Raw genomic sequence first — 14,005 nt, 5'->3', positions numbered from 1 at the left:
ATTAAAAAGAGACCGAAAAGTTACTAACTTATACTAAAATGTGTGATTGTAACTTTCTTCGAGTTCTGTTCAGAGAACAACTTAGTTTTTTTTTCAATTTATTTAAAATTGTATCACAAATCACCAAATTAGATTGAAATTGATGTAACATCTTATTATTTTTTAAGTCTAGAATGATTTACTTTGCAAAAACTGAAGTTTCTTGATTTAGGTCATTTTTGACCGAAATTTCATCAAAATAAACCGAAGAACTACAACATTTGCTCGAAAATCATATTCATTTCTGGGCTAAAGTTAAGAGTTGTCACTAAAAGAAACCGAAAAATGACTAAATTATGCCGAAGATTACACATTTTTTGTGCTTTATTTGTGTGTTTGGCGCGTTTTTCGTACAGAAATGGAAATATTCGCAAAATTGTAAGTATTCAAACCAAACCAAGAATCATCAGAATTAAACTGAGTTAAATTGTAATTTTCTTCCCTAGAAAAATTGTGTTAAAACTGGCTCAAAATTTTCCAAATTTGATCGAAATATTCTCATTTTATCTCATTCAGTCAAGTTAGCTTGTTTGTGAAGTTAGCCTCAAAATTGCATAAAATAAACAGAAAGTGATGTTTACTTTGCCTAATTTACTTGATTTCGTTTGTTTTTGAGAGAAATTTTGTCATGGAAAAGTTGAAAAATAAAAAAATGGTCGAAAAATGAGGAGCGAAATTAAGATTTAATTCAGAATTAAGTTGCCATTTAAAATGCATTGACAAATGTCAAGTTACTCTCAAATTAAAATTTGATTGCAATTACAGCTTAAATGTAAGCGGGTCTAAGGGCCGGTTTATAGAAAGCTTTGTTAAAATTTAATTCGTTTTAAAATTAACAACACGAATGGACCAATCAAATTGGTTGATTTTGGTCACGTGATCAGTTAATCACGCCTTTAATTGCGAATTAAATTAATGACGCTTTTAAGGGGTGGTGATCTAAACAAATTATGATTAAAACTTTGTGTTAATTAATTAGTTAAATTTATGTTCGCATTATCAAATTTATATTTTAACTTTCCCTCAAAGTGCCGAAACGTTGCAACTAATTTGACAATTGTTGTCCTTGAGGTACAATTACTGTGGCTCCTGGCGACCCGTTCATGTACACAATTTACGGAAATACAAGCAAACATCTTGCACATTCATTTTATTATCACTTCTAAATCACTCACGTCTGATCAGTTACCTAATTTACACCGTTTTCTTCTTTCTTGCATGTAATTCATAGGAAATTTTAATGACAGCTGTCAAATTTTAAACTGAAGGCAAAGATAATGCGATGTACTAATTGGTTTTAGTTTGGCATTAATTTCAAACCTTGGTACCAGAACAAGAGTTTGTTGACTTTTTTTGTTGTTTGTTACTCACTGTCGCTCGTTCGTGCTTTAAATTTTGATAGAGTATGAAAAAGGGGCGCCCTTTTAAGTGTTTCAAAATCGTTGTTGCTTGTATTTTAATTCCCTCCGTAAGTTATAGACGTGAAACCGGGCGCTTCTTGTTCACCCCTCCCTTTAACACCCTACTCCGTGAATTTAAAATCCGCTTTTTAGCAATTCGAAAAATCACATGTGGTTCCTCGCCACCCGTTTGTTAGTAAGTCCACCCCTTGGTAAAAATCGTAGTGATTGAAGGCTCGCACGCTCTGTCCGAATGTGCTTGCTCTCAACCCTTCTAAGCGAGGGTGGCGCAGACGGGGGATGGGGCACATTAATATTGCGAAATGAAGCTCATTTGCATTTAAATAAGGTACTCGGCATGAGGGGGGTGCGGCAAGAGGGGCACTAATTACACTAACTACACAAAGAGCTCTCGCCTCGCCGGCCGCTGTCCGATCCCTCCCCCACCCCCAAGCCACCCTTATTATGCCGGGGACGGCGACTATTCCCTGCTTGCTTGATTATCATTATACTAGAATAGATTATACTCGGACGAATATATTACGGGTTGGGTTCGTTCGGACGGACCCCAAACTTTGTGCACTGAGAAGAATTCGGAACTAACCCGTTCCTTGTTGGTTTTTTTTGTAGGAGAGCGACTGCGAAAGCAGCGTCGGCTCGCCCGAACAGGCGTCGGGGGTTGAGGGTAACACGGATTTGACCATGGGGACCAAGGGGTTGCAACCCATGGGGCCCGAGGCGAAGATACCACCGAATGTCTCCGCAGCGGCACATCTTAACGGAAGTATGTATTTGTTAGCATTTATTTTTAGAAACCATTAGTCGGAGAACAAAAATCTTTTTTGAAAAAGAGCTTCCAACGATAACAACCTTAGGGTGGATTTTACAATTGTCAGATAAACTCTGGATAATTTATTCTAGAGTTTCTTTATTTGGAGAGTTGGGACACTGAACGTCAAACCGAGCCAATTTTGTATTATGGGGATAAGGTATATTTTTCTATCCTTTTTTATTAAAATTTTTGTTAGTAACTTATGTCAGAGGTTTATGTCGAAAATAATTTCAAGGTTATAATTTTTGTCAAATGCATAAAATGACATAATTTTACGTCAAATTTAACCAGGGACTTAGAAAACGTAGAAATTTTGGGATTACTATTTAAAAAAAGAAAATAATTGAATACCTACCAATATTAATGTTCACATTTCTGAAATTTTTCGATATTTATTTAATATTAAATACATAACTTAAAACATACTTTAATGCTAAAAATGCTTTTCTTTCAATCACAATTTTTAGTTAAACATCTCGTCCCAAAAATTGGTCATCAAGAACACTTCATATTTCCTGTCGTCTTTTTAAATTTTCTAAAAAATGATACTGAAGGTGTTCTCGTATGAAAAACAACAAAATCGTGAATTCCCAATAACTTTATAATTTGAAACAGAATCTAAAGTTCACGTAGATGCTAAAGGCGGCCAAGCAGTGACAGGTTCAACTTTCCTAAAAATTGGACCCAATTTTGGGTTCAAGTATCTACGTATTTTATAAATGCATAGACAAATTCCCAAAATCTCATAGATTTTGAACATAACATTATTCAGACAATCCACTTTTACAAATGCTTGTTAGTAATAAACGTAAAACTTGGCAGGAAAGGTTCATTTTCTCTCTCTTTCATCGATGATTACCATTTCTTAAAGTTAAGGAAAAAATGTTCATGATGAAGAGTATAGACGTAAAATTCTTGTACTTACAATGAAATCTCTTTTAAAATTTTGAGTTCATATAAAAAAACAGTGAATTGACGATGACTGCCAGTCTAAACAATTTCTAAACGCAGTTAGTCGACGAAAAAGGGAAACATTTTTTGACAAATTTATTTGACTTTTCGCCAAATTTCAAGTGTAACACCACTGATTTCTATCCCAATTTGTTTTTTTTTACACATTCCAACCGACGTATATGAAACAAAATTTCGAAAATTGACATCAGTGTCAACTCTCTCAATATAGGAACTCTAATTTATTCATGGTATAATTACTATGGTTACAATTATTACAAAACAATGTGTTTTTTTTTATTTTTTCCCAGGATAACGTTATTGGACGATTGTATAATCTGTGATTACATCTCACAGAGTTATTGCTCGATTAATGTTACGGGTATCAGAAAGCTACCAAAATCTCGACAAAAATCAGAAAAATTAAACCTTTTATTGTTATACAGTCTGTTTATATAAGAGTCTAGGATCTCAGGTGGTTCTGGAATTCGAATTTTCTTCATTTAATTGTTTTATTTTTGTCAAATTTGAAAAAAAAACAGTTTTTATCTATCCAGGCAGCCAGCCAGTAAGATCAATTTTTTTATTTACAATGTGTTCAAAAATGGTTGTTCAAGTTGACTATGGAATTCAAGTTCCGGGTGCCGCTTTGTCCAAATGACTAATTGTACTTCTTCTGTCAAATCTTTGAATTAGCTTTTTACTCACTTGTTTGTATTTTTCGGCTTGATTCAAGTGTAGGGTTTGTCTGTATGTTATGTTTTATATTTTTGTGCTTTTTGTTATATTTTTCGTTTTTGGGTTCGCAGCCTTTTTGCATCACTTTGAGGGATCTGTTATTTTGGCGGCATCCCCAATTTAAATGAAGCGGTACATTACGTTCAAATTTTATAGGTGACTTGAAAAACAAGCATTATTGAACACATTGTACACTATCATTGTTCGTTTTTTCTTGAAAGAAGTGGCAACAAGATTGTATACTGCTGTACATATATGTAAAATGACGTAGAAGGCGCTAGAACAAACTGTTTTTCTCTAGGACTCTGGCCAATTTAAAGCGCATTTTGGTTCACAAATTTTTCAATTTTTGAAAAAAATAATTTTCAACTATTCGCAAAAGTTGAACTATTTTGACTCTAGCCTATATATCCTGGGAAGCGATTGGCGTTGAGAAGATTTTTTATATTTTACCTGTTGTACCTTTTATTTGCAATTTTCTCGAAAGTTATTAGCCGGAGAACAATGATCTTTTTGTAGAAAGATTGATAAACAAAAGAGTTTTCCAACGATGATAAGCTTCGTAGGGTTATCTCGTAATAGTTCCGGTAAAAATTACCGAAAATCGACAAAAATCTCGCAAAGATTTAAACATAAAAAAGTTCGAAGCAATTGACTTTTTTTCACTTTTAATACCTCGAGAAGGTTGTGAAGGCACAGGAAAGTCTTCAAAACTTTGCTAGAATAAATTTTTATTTTGTGAAAAAAATTTATGCAGAAACCGAGGCAGAAACCTTTAACTTTATACATGTTGTGCAAAGCTGGTAAGATACTTAAAATGAGCCGCAGAATTGTCTGGATCAAACCGTTTTGCTTTACGAATTTTAGTTTTTGAGTTATGAATTTTTTAATAAATAACCCGGCGCATCCACCACTTTTTAAGTTAAAATAAGCTTTTAAATGAGTTCTTAAGTGCGCCAGTGTTGTAAAAATGACGATGTAAATCGTAAAAGGGGTCGCAGAATGCAAAGGAACTAACTGTTTTGCCCTACGACTTTTGGTTTTTAGTGAATTTTTTAGTGAAAAAAATTGATCTGCTTCATTGCCCTAGAATTAAATGATGAATTTAGTTTCACCTCTGGCATGGTTCACGCGTTGAGTTACTGTACCATTTTCCCTTTCCTTATTTTTTTCTCTTTTATCACTCTTCTCCTTTGTCCAGAAGATGCCCGACGACATTACGCGAGTATTTTCCAAATTAACGCGGTCTAACCCAAAAAGACCTAGAGCTTAAAATTAATAATAATAATAATAATAAATGCCTTTATTTAAGTAAAAACTGAGGAGGCGAAGTCTAGCTAATGCTACTCCACTTAACCTCGCATATAACAAAAAAGTTTAAATTACATAACAAAAAATACAAATAGAGGCAAAGAGAAAATAACAAAAAAAAAAAGAAAAAATTCTTAAAATGTAAATTAACAGGTATAAAAGTAATAGAAACATTCTTAATATAGACAAAAAATAAGATTGTGAAAAAGAGAAAAAACAGTATTAGCAAAAGAAGAATAATCATTAAAGTAACAGAAATTTAAATTTGATTTGTTTTTTAAAGAAGTTTACTGGCTTTGATTTAAAAATATTTTCTATATTGTTATAAATAACAACAGCATTATAACTAAAAGACCTCTGGAACAAGGCTGTACGGAAACAGGGCATGGACAAGCGAGAAACATGACGTAAATTAGCACTGTGCAGAGATCGGCGATGTACAAGTTTTTTCTTTAGATAAGGAGGTGTTGACGTAGACAGAGTAGAGTGAACCAAGACAGCCATCAGATATTGAAAATGAAGGTCGAGTTTTAACCAATTTATTTGTTTAATTTTAACAGAAATATGATCATATTTTTTTAATTTGAAAATGAATCTACAGCAGTTATTTTGAATTTTTTGTAAGCGGTATTTATAACTAGAGTCAAGACAAGGATAAAAAACAGTGAGACAGTAATTTATAATCGGTAAAACAAGCATTTCGCATAGTTTTTTTCTTAATTTGAAATTTATTATATTAAAATTCTGATAAAGCTGTCTTAGACACACATAACTTTTTTTCACTAAGAGAGAGACATGATTTTTAAAACGTAAGTCTTGATCAAAGACTACCCCCAGTAGTTTTACACTTTTGACAAGCTTTAATTTAGATTTTCCGCAATGTATGTTGAGAGTCGATACGAGATTACTATCATCAAATTTAGGTCCGAAAACTATAAAGGAACACTTTTCATCATTAAGCTTCAGATTGTGAGTAAATGAATAAGTCTGAATACCTTCTAGATCAAAATTGAGACAACGATTTGCCTCAACAACTGTGCTGCGCTTAAAAGAGTACTCTAATTGCGTATCATCAGCAAATGCATGAATGGTTGAATGTTGAATAGAGTTTGCTATGTCAAAAGTATATAACAGATACAATAAGGGTCCTAAAACAGAGCCTTGGGGTACACCTGATGTAACTGCTCCGCGGTATGATAATAAATTATTAAGTTGAACCATTTGGGTACGTCCATTTAAGTAATGAAAAAAAAATCTTAAACAACTTGCATCAAAGCCTAAAAATTTTAGTTTAGCACATAGCAATGCATGATTTATGGTGTCAAAAGCTTTTGAAAAGTCAAGTGATATCAATGCTGTATTTAAGCCATTATCCGTATTTCTAATTATATTGTCTAAAATATTTGTCAATGATGTATTAGTACTAAAACCTTTTCTAAAACCAGATTGTGAAGGTGGAAGAATATTATGGGAAGTGACGAAAGTATAAAGTTGTTTAAAAATTACTTTTTCAAGTATTTTCGATAAGGTTGAAATAATACTAATAGGTCTGAGATCACTATAATTTTGAGGTTCGCTTACTTTTGGTAACGGCTTTACGAGAGTAATTTTCCAATGAACAGGATAGTAACCAGATTCTAAACAACAGTTTAGAATGTGAGTTATATATTTATCAATAAATGGACTGCAAAACTTTAGCATCTTGGCATTTATTCCATCAAAACCTGTAGCGTTTGACTGAAGGTCAAAAATTATATCATGGATTTCATTTACGGTAGGTAGCTGAAGTGAAAATTTAAATTCCTTACTATAAGTGTTTTGAAGGTAATAATTAAGTGTTTGATCATGGGGAGGATTTGAATTAAAAACAGATAAGAAATAATCATTGATTTTGTTAACATCGTTTAAATGTGAAGGAATATGGGTGTTCTCACGAGATCTCAAACCAAATTTATTTAATGTTTTCCATAACATTTTATTATTATTGTTAATTTTATTTAGAAAGGCTGCTTTTTCTTTTTTAATTGCAGAGACACAAAAATTTCGAAGTTGGCGATATGCTTCCCAATCAGCATCGAGTTTAGTTAGTTTAAATTTGGTTAAAGATACATCTCTTTTTTTCATAAGTTTCTTAATATTTTCTGTTAACCAGGGTGAGAATTTTTTTGTAAGTTTTTTAGTAACCAGAGGAGCATGTTTGTCAAACAATTTTATAACATTGTAATTAAAAAGGTATAACTTGGAGTCAATATCATTTATATAAAAAATATCATCCCAGTTTAAATTTTGTAAATCTTGGAGGAAGCAGGATTTTAAAAAATATTTGTAATCTCTGTAGGTAACATAAGTTAAGGAGTTTAAAGTGACTTTTACTTTTAAGGTACAGTGTATGATGCAGTGATCGGAAAAAATGTCTGCATTTAAAGTTCCAGAAGCAATAATCTTATCTGGAAAATTGGTATAAATGACATCTAGAATTTTTTGACTAGTTTTGGAGATACGTGTCGGTTCACTAATAATTTGAGTAAAATCGTAAGACCCAAAAATATCTATTACATTGTTTTCGAAAGTATGGTCAATATTTAAGTCACCTAAGAAAATTAATTTTTCATATTTTAGAAGTAAAGTAGGTAATAACTCTTCTAGAAACTCCGTGAGAACACCAATATTAGTTGAGGGGCTGCGATAGATAACCCCCAAAAGAAAATGACAAAATGTGGTTTTAATTTCTACTAATAAACATTCAATTTCTGTAGGACTTTTTATATTTTCAACTATTTTAGATGAAATATTTTCTCTAATATATGCAGCTACACCACCACCCCGTCTAGCGACACGGTCCTGTCTTAATAATTTGAAACCCGGTACGTCAACCGCTTGCGACGGCAACTGACTTGTCAACCAAGTTTCTGACACACCCATTATATCAAAATCATTCTCTAGAATACTATCTCTAAAAGCATCAAAGCCAGTAAATAAAGATCTAGCATTCACATGAGCAATTTTAAAGTTGTGATCCATAAAAGAGAATAAAATAAGAGGAGAAGAAAAAATAAAATTATAAATTTTAATATTAGTTAACAATAATTAGTCTTTTGCTTTACAAGATTCAATTTGTGTTGATACGTATGACAAGATAAATCATTTGCTGTATGATCAGTAGTTAATTGCAATTTAAACCGAGAATTTGAGAATGTACAATTTGGACAACATAATCTTTCTGTTTCACAATCTTTCATTTCGTGGGATCCGCTACATTTGGGACAGATAGCTACTTGTGAAGTACATTTGTTCTTGGTATGACCGTATTTGCAACATTTGTAGCATTTTATTAAGTTGAAACATTCAGCTATATTAGATTTATGCCAACCGATATATAGCGAACCCCTTTCGATAATATTTTTAAAGAGAAACGGTGTAACTTCAATAATAATGTTATAATCTTTTTTGTTTTTGATTTTGGCAACTACTTTAATATCCTCAATGGAAGCATTAAGATCATTTCTAGAGATAATATCTTCCACAAGCCCAGGTTGAGTTGCATCTTCAGCAGGAACATTATAAATTTTTAGACGAGGGTTAAATTTACCAGGTACTGAAGCTGTGTAGGATGAGTTGCCTTTCGAAGAAACTAAGTCCTTTAATTTGCTCAAGGACTCTTTGTTTTCACAATTTATTAATAAACCACTTTTTATATGCTTTGTACCATTTACATTTATTTTTAAATCGGATTCGTTACACATATTTTTAATATCTTTCTCGATTTGAGCACTATTTTTATTTTGATCAGACGATTTTAATATAAGCACATCAGCTGAAGAATGGTTCGATTTAGATTTTTTCAACGCGCTGCTATAAGAACATGAAGGCGAGTTTTTACTCGATATCGTATCGCGATTTAAACCTTCAATGACATTTTGATAATCTTCGATTTTATCTTTCATAAGCTGACTAGAGTATTCCATTTCAGCAAGGAGTTTTTCTAGAAGCTGTTTTTCACGTATTAAACCTTCATTTTGAATTTTCAGTAACTTTAATTCAGTATTTGGATTGTCCTTGCACTTCCCGACACATTCTTTACACATCCACGATTGACGATCAACAAAAACTACTTTTGCCAGCATTTCGAAGCACTTTGAATGCAAAACTACCGAACATTTGGGTCTGTTGCACTTTATACCACTGCCAGAACGGACTTTCTCTTCGCAAATTTTGCAATTATTAGAGTTTCGAGTGTTATTTTTGGAGCTGTCGCCCTCACCGTCTGAATCGGTACCCATCGCGGGTGACAATATAGTTTGTAATTGTAAATTCTCGTTCTGTTTACGTCCCGCTAACGTTCCCACTCTGTCCCAGTTAGGAAATGTCGTTCCAATTTATAAATTTGCGTTACAAGTAAAAACATAGCCTTTTGATTAGCTGAATTTTATTAATTGAATTACAAAAATTTTACGTTTACATTAACATCTTAATTATCAACATAATGCACAATTTGAATATGTTTGGCAGGCTTTAAGAAGTAGTTTGTCTAACAGCTTTTACCGCACATCTTTATTTTAAGCACTTTCACATTCCCTTCGTTAAAAGAATTTTACGTTACATTTGAAAAAGCTTGATATCATTGTCGAAGCAAATGACTTTTCATCACTTCTAAGAACTCGTCCATAAAACTTGGCCTAAAGCGAGGTGAATTTCAAATTTTATAATTTTTTGACCACTTAAATTTAAGGCAAAAAATCCAAATTTTAAATTTTGTGAGACCCTGGTATACTTCTTCTTGGATTTTCTTGACGTTTTGCTCCTCGACTTTTAGTTTTTGAGTTTTCACGAGAAGGTAGATAATTTCAAGCACATTTCGACGCTTTTTGGTTTTTGCTGTAGGTTTTATAGTTCCCAAAAAAACATGTTTAAATGTTCACTTTTTTTGACTGTTCATGCGTCGAATACGGCGAAACTATTGGAGTTAGCAAAACATGTCAAATAACCTTTAAAAATTGGTTTTTTGGATTAAAAATTGTTCGCTAAATACCATGATATACAGCGTGCTCAAAAACTGGCGCACCAACTCAATGGTGTGTGGTAGGAACTGGTTACATATAAAGGTAAAAATAGTAAAAAAATTTGTATTAAAGTTATTAATAAATAACGGATTTTAGATAAATGATATGTGGAAACGTTGTCTAACAGTCATGATCGCAATAGAATTTGAGCAACAAAAAAAAAATTATTTTTGAAACGGTTTCTTAGGAAATAATTCCCAGTGTTGGCACATCTACACATTGTGAATTTTTGGATGAATTTTAATTTTTTTAAATTAAAAAAACTGCTAAATTTTAAAATAATTATTCATTGTTTTGTTACGGAACGATTACCTGGTATGAAACATAAAAATATAAAAAAATAATGAAAACTTAAGAAGTTAATACAATAAGTTTGTAGCTCCAGATTTTTTAAAATATGACTTTAGGAATTTTTTCAACATTTTTCCCGTAATTTGCACTTGCTTCTCAATAACGTACCACTGAGTTGGTGCGCCAGTTTTTGAGCAGCCTGTAGATTAAAGAATTAATTAATTGAAATATCCTACGACGAATACTTTTGGAGAAAATGTTCTGGAAATTCGACGAAATCTAGATCCAGTAAAATACAGACTTCAAGTATAGCCATAAAAATAAATTTTGCTTCAGCGACTTAGTTTTCGTGTAATGAATTTTTTTAGTGGAAAAACTAAATCTGAAATCACAGCAGTGCATTCTTAAAGTTTATTATTTATGTCCTAAGAATTTTGGTTTTTGATAAAAACGCATTTGCAATTTCACTTTGGGTTTACTTTCTAAACGCCGATTACGGCGAAACTAAAAGAGCATAAAGAGCGTGTTAGATTGTTGGAAAATTTTATTGGAGCTATCGAAAAAGTCGGACGTCATGGAAACCAACGTAAAACTCTACAAAATGAAAAATGACCTGTCTAAAAATAATATCCCTTAAGAAAAAGCTAATTTCAAACGCCGTTTTCGGAAAAACTAAGACAAAATTTCTTATTCATTTTTTTTTAATTTTTAATTTTGTCAATCACGACCAGACTAATTGACAAATTTAATATTTTCCAATGTTTCCAAAAGTTGTATTGTAGCCTATACCGGAAACAGCCTGTAAACTTGAGAATAATTTTACGAAAGGAAAAAATTAACCTTCTAACATTTAAAGATCAATAATTCTTGTAAATCCGAATTTGCGTAAATTTTAATGTCTCATGAAGTTTGCATTACAAAATGATTAAATTGTTTTTCCTTAATGATTTTTTCAGTGGCTGGTTTGGTGACGCTTCAGAACCTGCAGAACTTGGCCTCCCTGCAGCAAAGTCTTCCTCAAGTGGCATCGCTGGCAGCCGGCCTCCAAAACATGGCCAGTCTGACAACAGGCAACCCCGTGGTAAACGCACCACTTAACCTCAGCGTCAGTGCTTCAGGTACTAATTCGAAATCCTTTGTTATTGTTATGCAAATCTAACGTTCTCTCTAACGTCTATCCAAGAATTTAATTACGTAATAACAATGGAAACGGGCCTCCTTTTAATTAGTCTTATTCATATACAACATCGCCATTGTGGTGGTTACCGCCACTTCTCGAATTTATCGCTAATCGATTAATAATAACTTCACAGTGGCCACCTCCAGGACATGTCAGTCAGGAAGCAACACCGAAGCGGCCGCTCTTAACCCGACGCAGTCGACGGGGGCAGCGCTGCCGCCGCCACCGCCGCCTCCGCCCAATCCCCTTTTGTCTTCGCAGCAACCGGCTCCCATGCCGCAGTTTATCCTGGCTTCAGGACAACTCGTCCAAGGCATCCAAGGGGCTCAACTACTCATACCCACGTCACAAGGTGACAACATTTACACTTTTAACTCGAGTATAAAAAAATTCTTCTGGACAACGACATTTTTTTTATTTAAGGATTTTTTTTAATTATTGTTATCGTAATCACGGTTTTATTGTCTCCATTAGTAACTTAAAGTGTTTGACCATGAAAGAATTAACTATACCAACTTAGTTAACTATTATATTTTGAAATGTTATTAAAAATCTATTTTTACACTTATTTTTAATAAAAACTACTTCTAACCATAGTATACTTTTTTGAAAACTACATCACTGGCGCAGTCAGTAGGTAAAGTGTTTTGTGGCTGCACATTCTATGGACAGTTCATACATTTTACCTTAAAAAGTCAATAGTGGACGGTTTTATTTCCCCGCTTCTCTTTTTATATCAAAGAGAAAAATTACAAAATAGGTATTTATAATTTTTGGCAAAATTGCTTCCACACTTATTTAAAATACATATTCAAGTTGTTCTTTCACTATAAACAGCAAACTTGTTTAAAAAATCACCTAAAGTTGCATGGTTTGTCTAAAATCATTCTTATTTTTTAAAATAACTTGTATCTATTTATGAAAAAAAATTAACGGTTGCTGCTCAAAAATTATGTTTCCAAAATTAGAAACTTGGATCCAAAATGATAATTTTAGCATTCTAGTAACAAGATTTTTTTAAGAAATTCCGTTAATAAAAATAATTGGTGTTATTTTTGCTTTTTTAAAGCATTATTAAAGTTACTAAACGAAGTCAAAATTTCAATATTTTATTCTTTTTGATCGTTTTAGCACATTCTTCAACAAAAAGACAACTTTGAAAAATTTCGTTTATGCAATTATGCAATTATTATGCAAAACTGTTCGTGCCATGTAACTTTCAAGCAAGACCTATCAATATTACAGCCTGATGATAATTTAATTAAAATCGAAACGTCGCTAAAAATATAAAGTTTAATTACATCCTAGCCCTAAACAACCAAAAATAATTTCTTCTGTCAAAAAAAAAATTTCAAGAGCATAAATGTAATTTCAAAAATTATGCAAAATGTCAAAAATATAAAGTACGTTTATATTTTTTTTGCGAAGTTTGGCTAAACTAATAATATGGTGTTATCTTTTTTTTTTGCAATTTTTTGGCACTGAGTGGATCGAAAATGTTGTTATTTTTGCCTTAAACACGCCGTTTTTGAGCTTAAAATTGAATTTCCGCCAGAGTTTGTAAATTACAAACTTGAATCAAAAATGGCATTCGTTCGGCGTGATATTTGAAAGTTTTTGTCCAAAAACGCAATTATTTCGCGAAATTGTGCTAAAAATAAACTTAGAAATTTTGCTTTCTACAAACGATTGTGCTTTTTTAGCCAAATAATCATTTGTTTTACGAAATCAATTTAAAAAACTAAGCAAAATAGATGAAAGTGAGAGAACAATGGTGTAATTTTTGTCTTTTTTTTCGAGTTTGTACACGCATTTGAACTAAAAAAATATTTTTTTTACTATATTTTGTTAATATGGGAGAAATAAGTAAATTAGGTCAAAAAAGATTTTTTCGTAGCCTTTAATAACATTGTCGAGCCAGGAAGATAATTATTTTTAAATTGTCTTACATTAAATTTCGGTCTTTTTATGAGTATTAATTATTATTTTTTATGCTTTCGAAGTCTTTGTTCCCACTGTATCTGGGACATATTTTTTGTCTATTTTAGACATATTTTCTTGTCAGTAGAACTCGCCCTGTATTCATAATAAATAACAACTTTATTTATGTTCCACCAAAATAATTGTCATATTTACTAACAAACACAATTTTTGATAAAAGAATTTTGTCTCGCTTTTGTTTTTGGAAAAGTATTACGTAATT

At 32.1% G+C, this 14,005-nt stretch overlaps 1 protein-coding gene across 6 annotated transcripts in view; it reads left to right on the top strand.

Annotated features, from left to right (window-relative positions):
* The window catches only part of pdm3 (pou domain motif 3), a 236,691-nt gene that overhangs the window by 200,495 nt on the left and 22,191 nt on the right, over nucleotides 1-14,005 (top strand). For all 6 annotated transcript variants that reach the window (XM_064355109.1, XM_064355112.1, XM_064355111.1 and 3 more), the window contains 3 exons: nucleotides 2,070-2,223; nucleotides 11,579-11,740; nucleotides 11,936-12,154. In XM_064355109.1, coding sequence (XP_064211179.1) covers nucleotides 2,070-2,223; nucleotides 11,579-11,740; nucleotides 11,936-12,154 — 535 coding nt within the window. The remainder of the gene's footprint in view (nucleotides 1-2,069; nucleotides 2,224-11,578; nucleotides 11,741-11,935; nucleotides 12,155-14,005) is intronic.

Source organism: Tribolium castaneum, chromosome 2 (genome assembly GCF_031307605.1).
Source record: "Tribolium castaneum strain GA2 chromosome 2, icTriCast1.1, whole genome shotgun sequence".
Classification (NCBI taxonomy): Eukaryota; Metazoa; Arthropoda; class Insecta; order Coleoptera; family Tenebrionidae; genus Tribolium; species Tribolium castaneum.
Note: the sequence above shows the minus strand (reverse complement) of the source record. Positions and strands in the feature narration are given on the sequence as shown.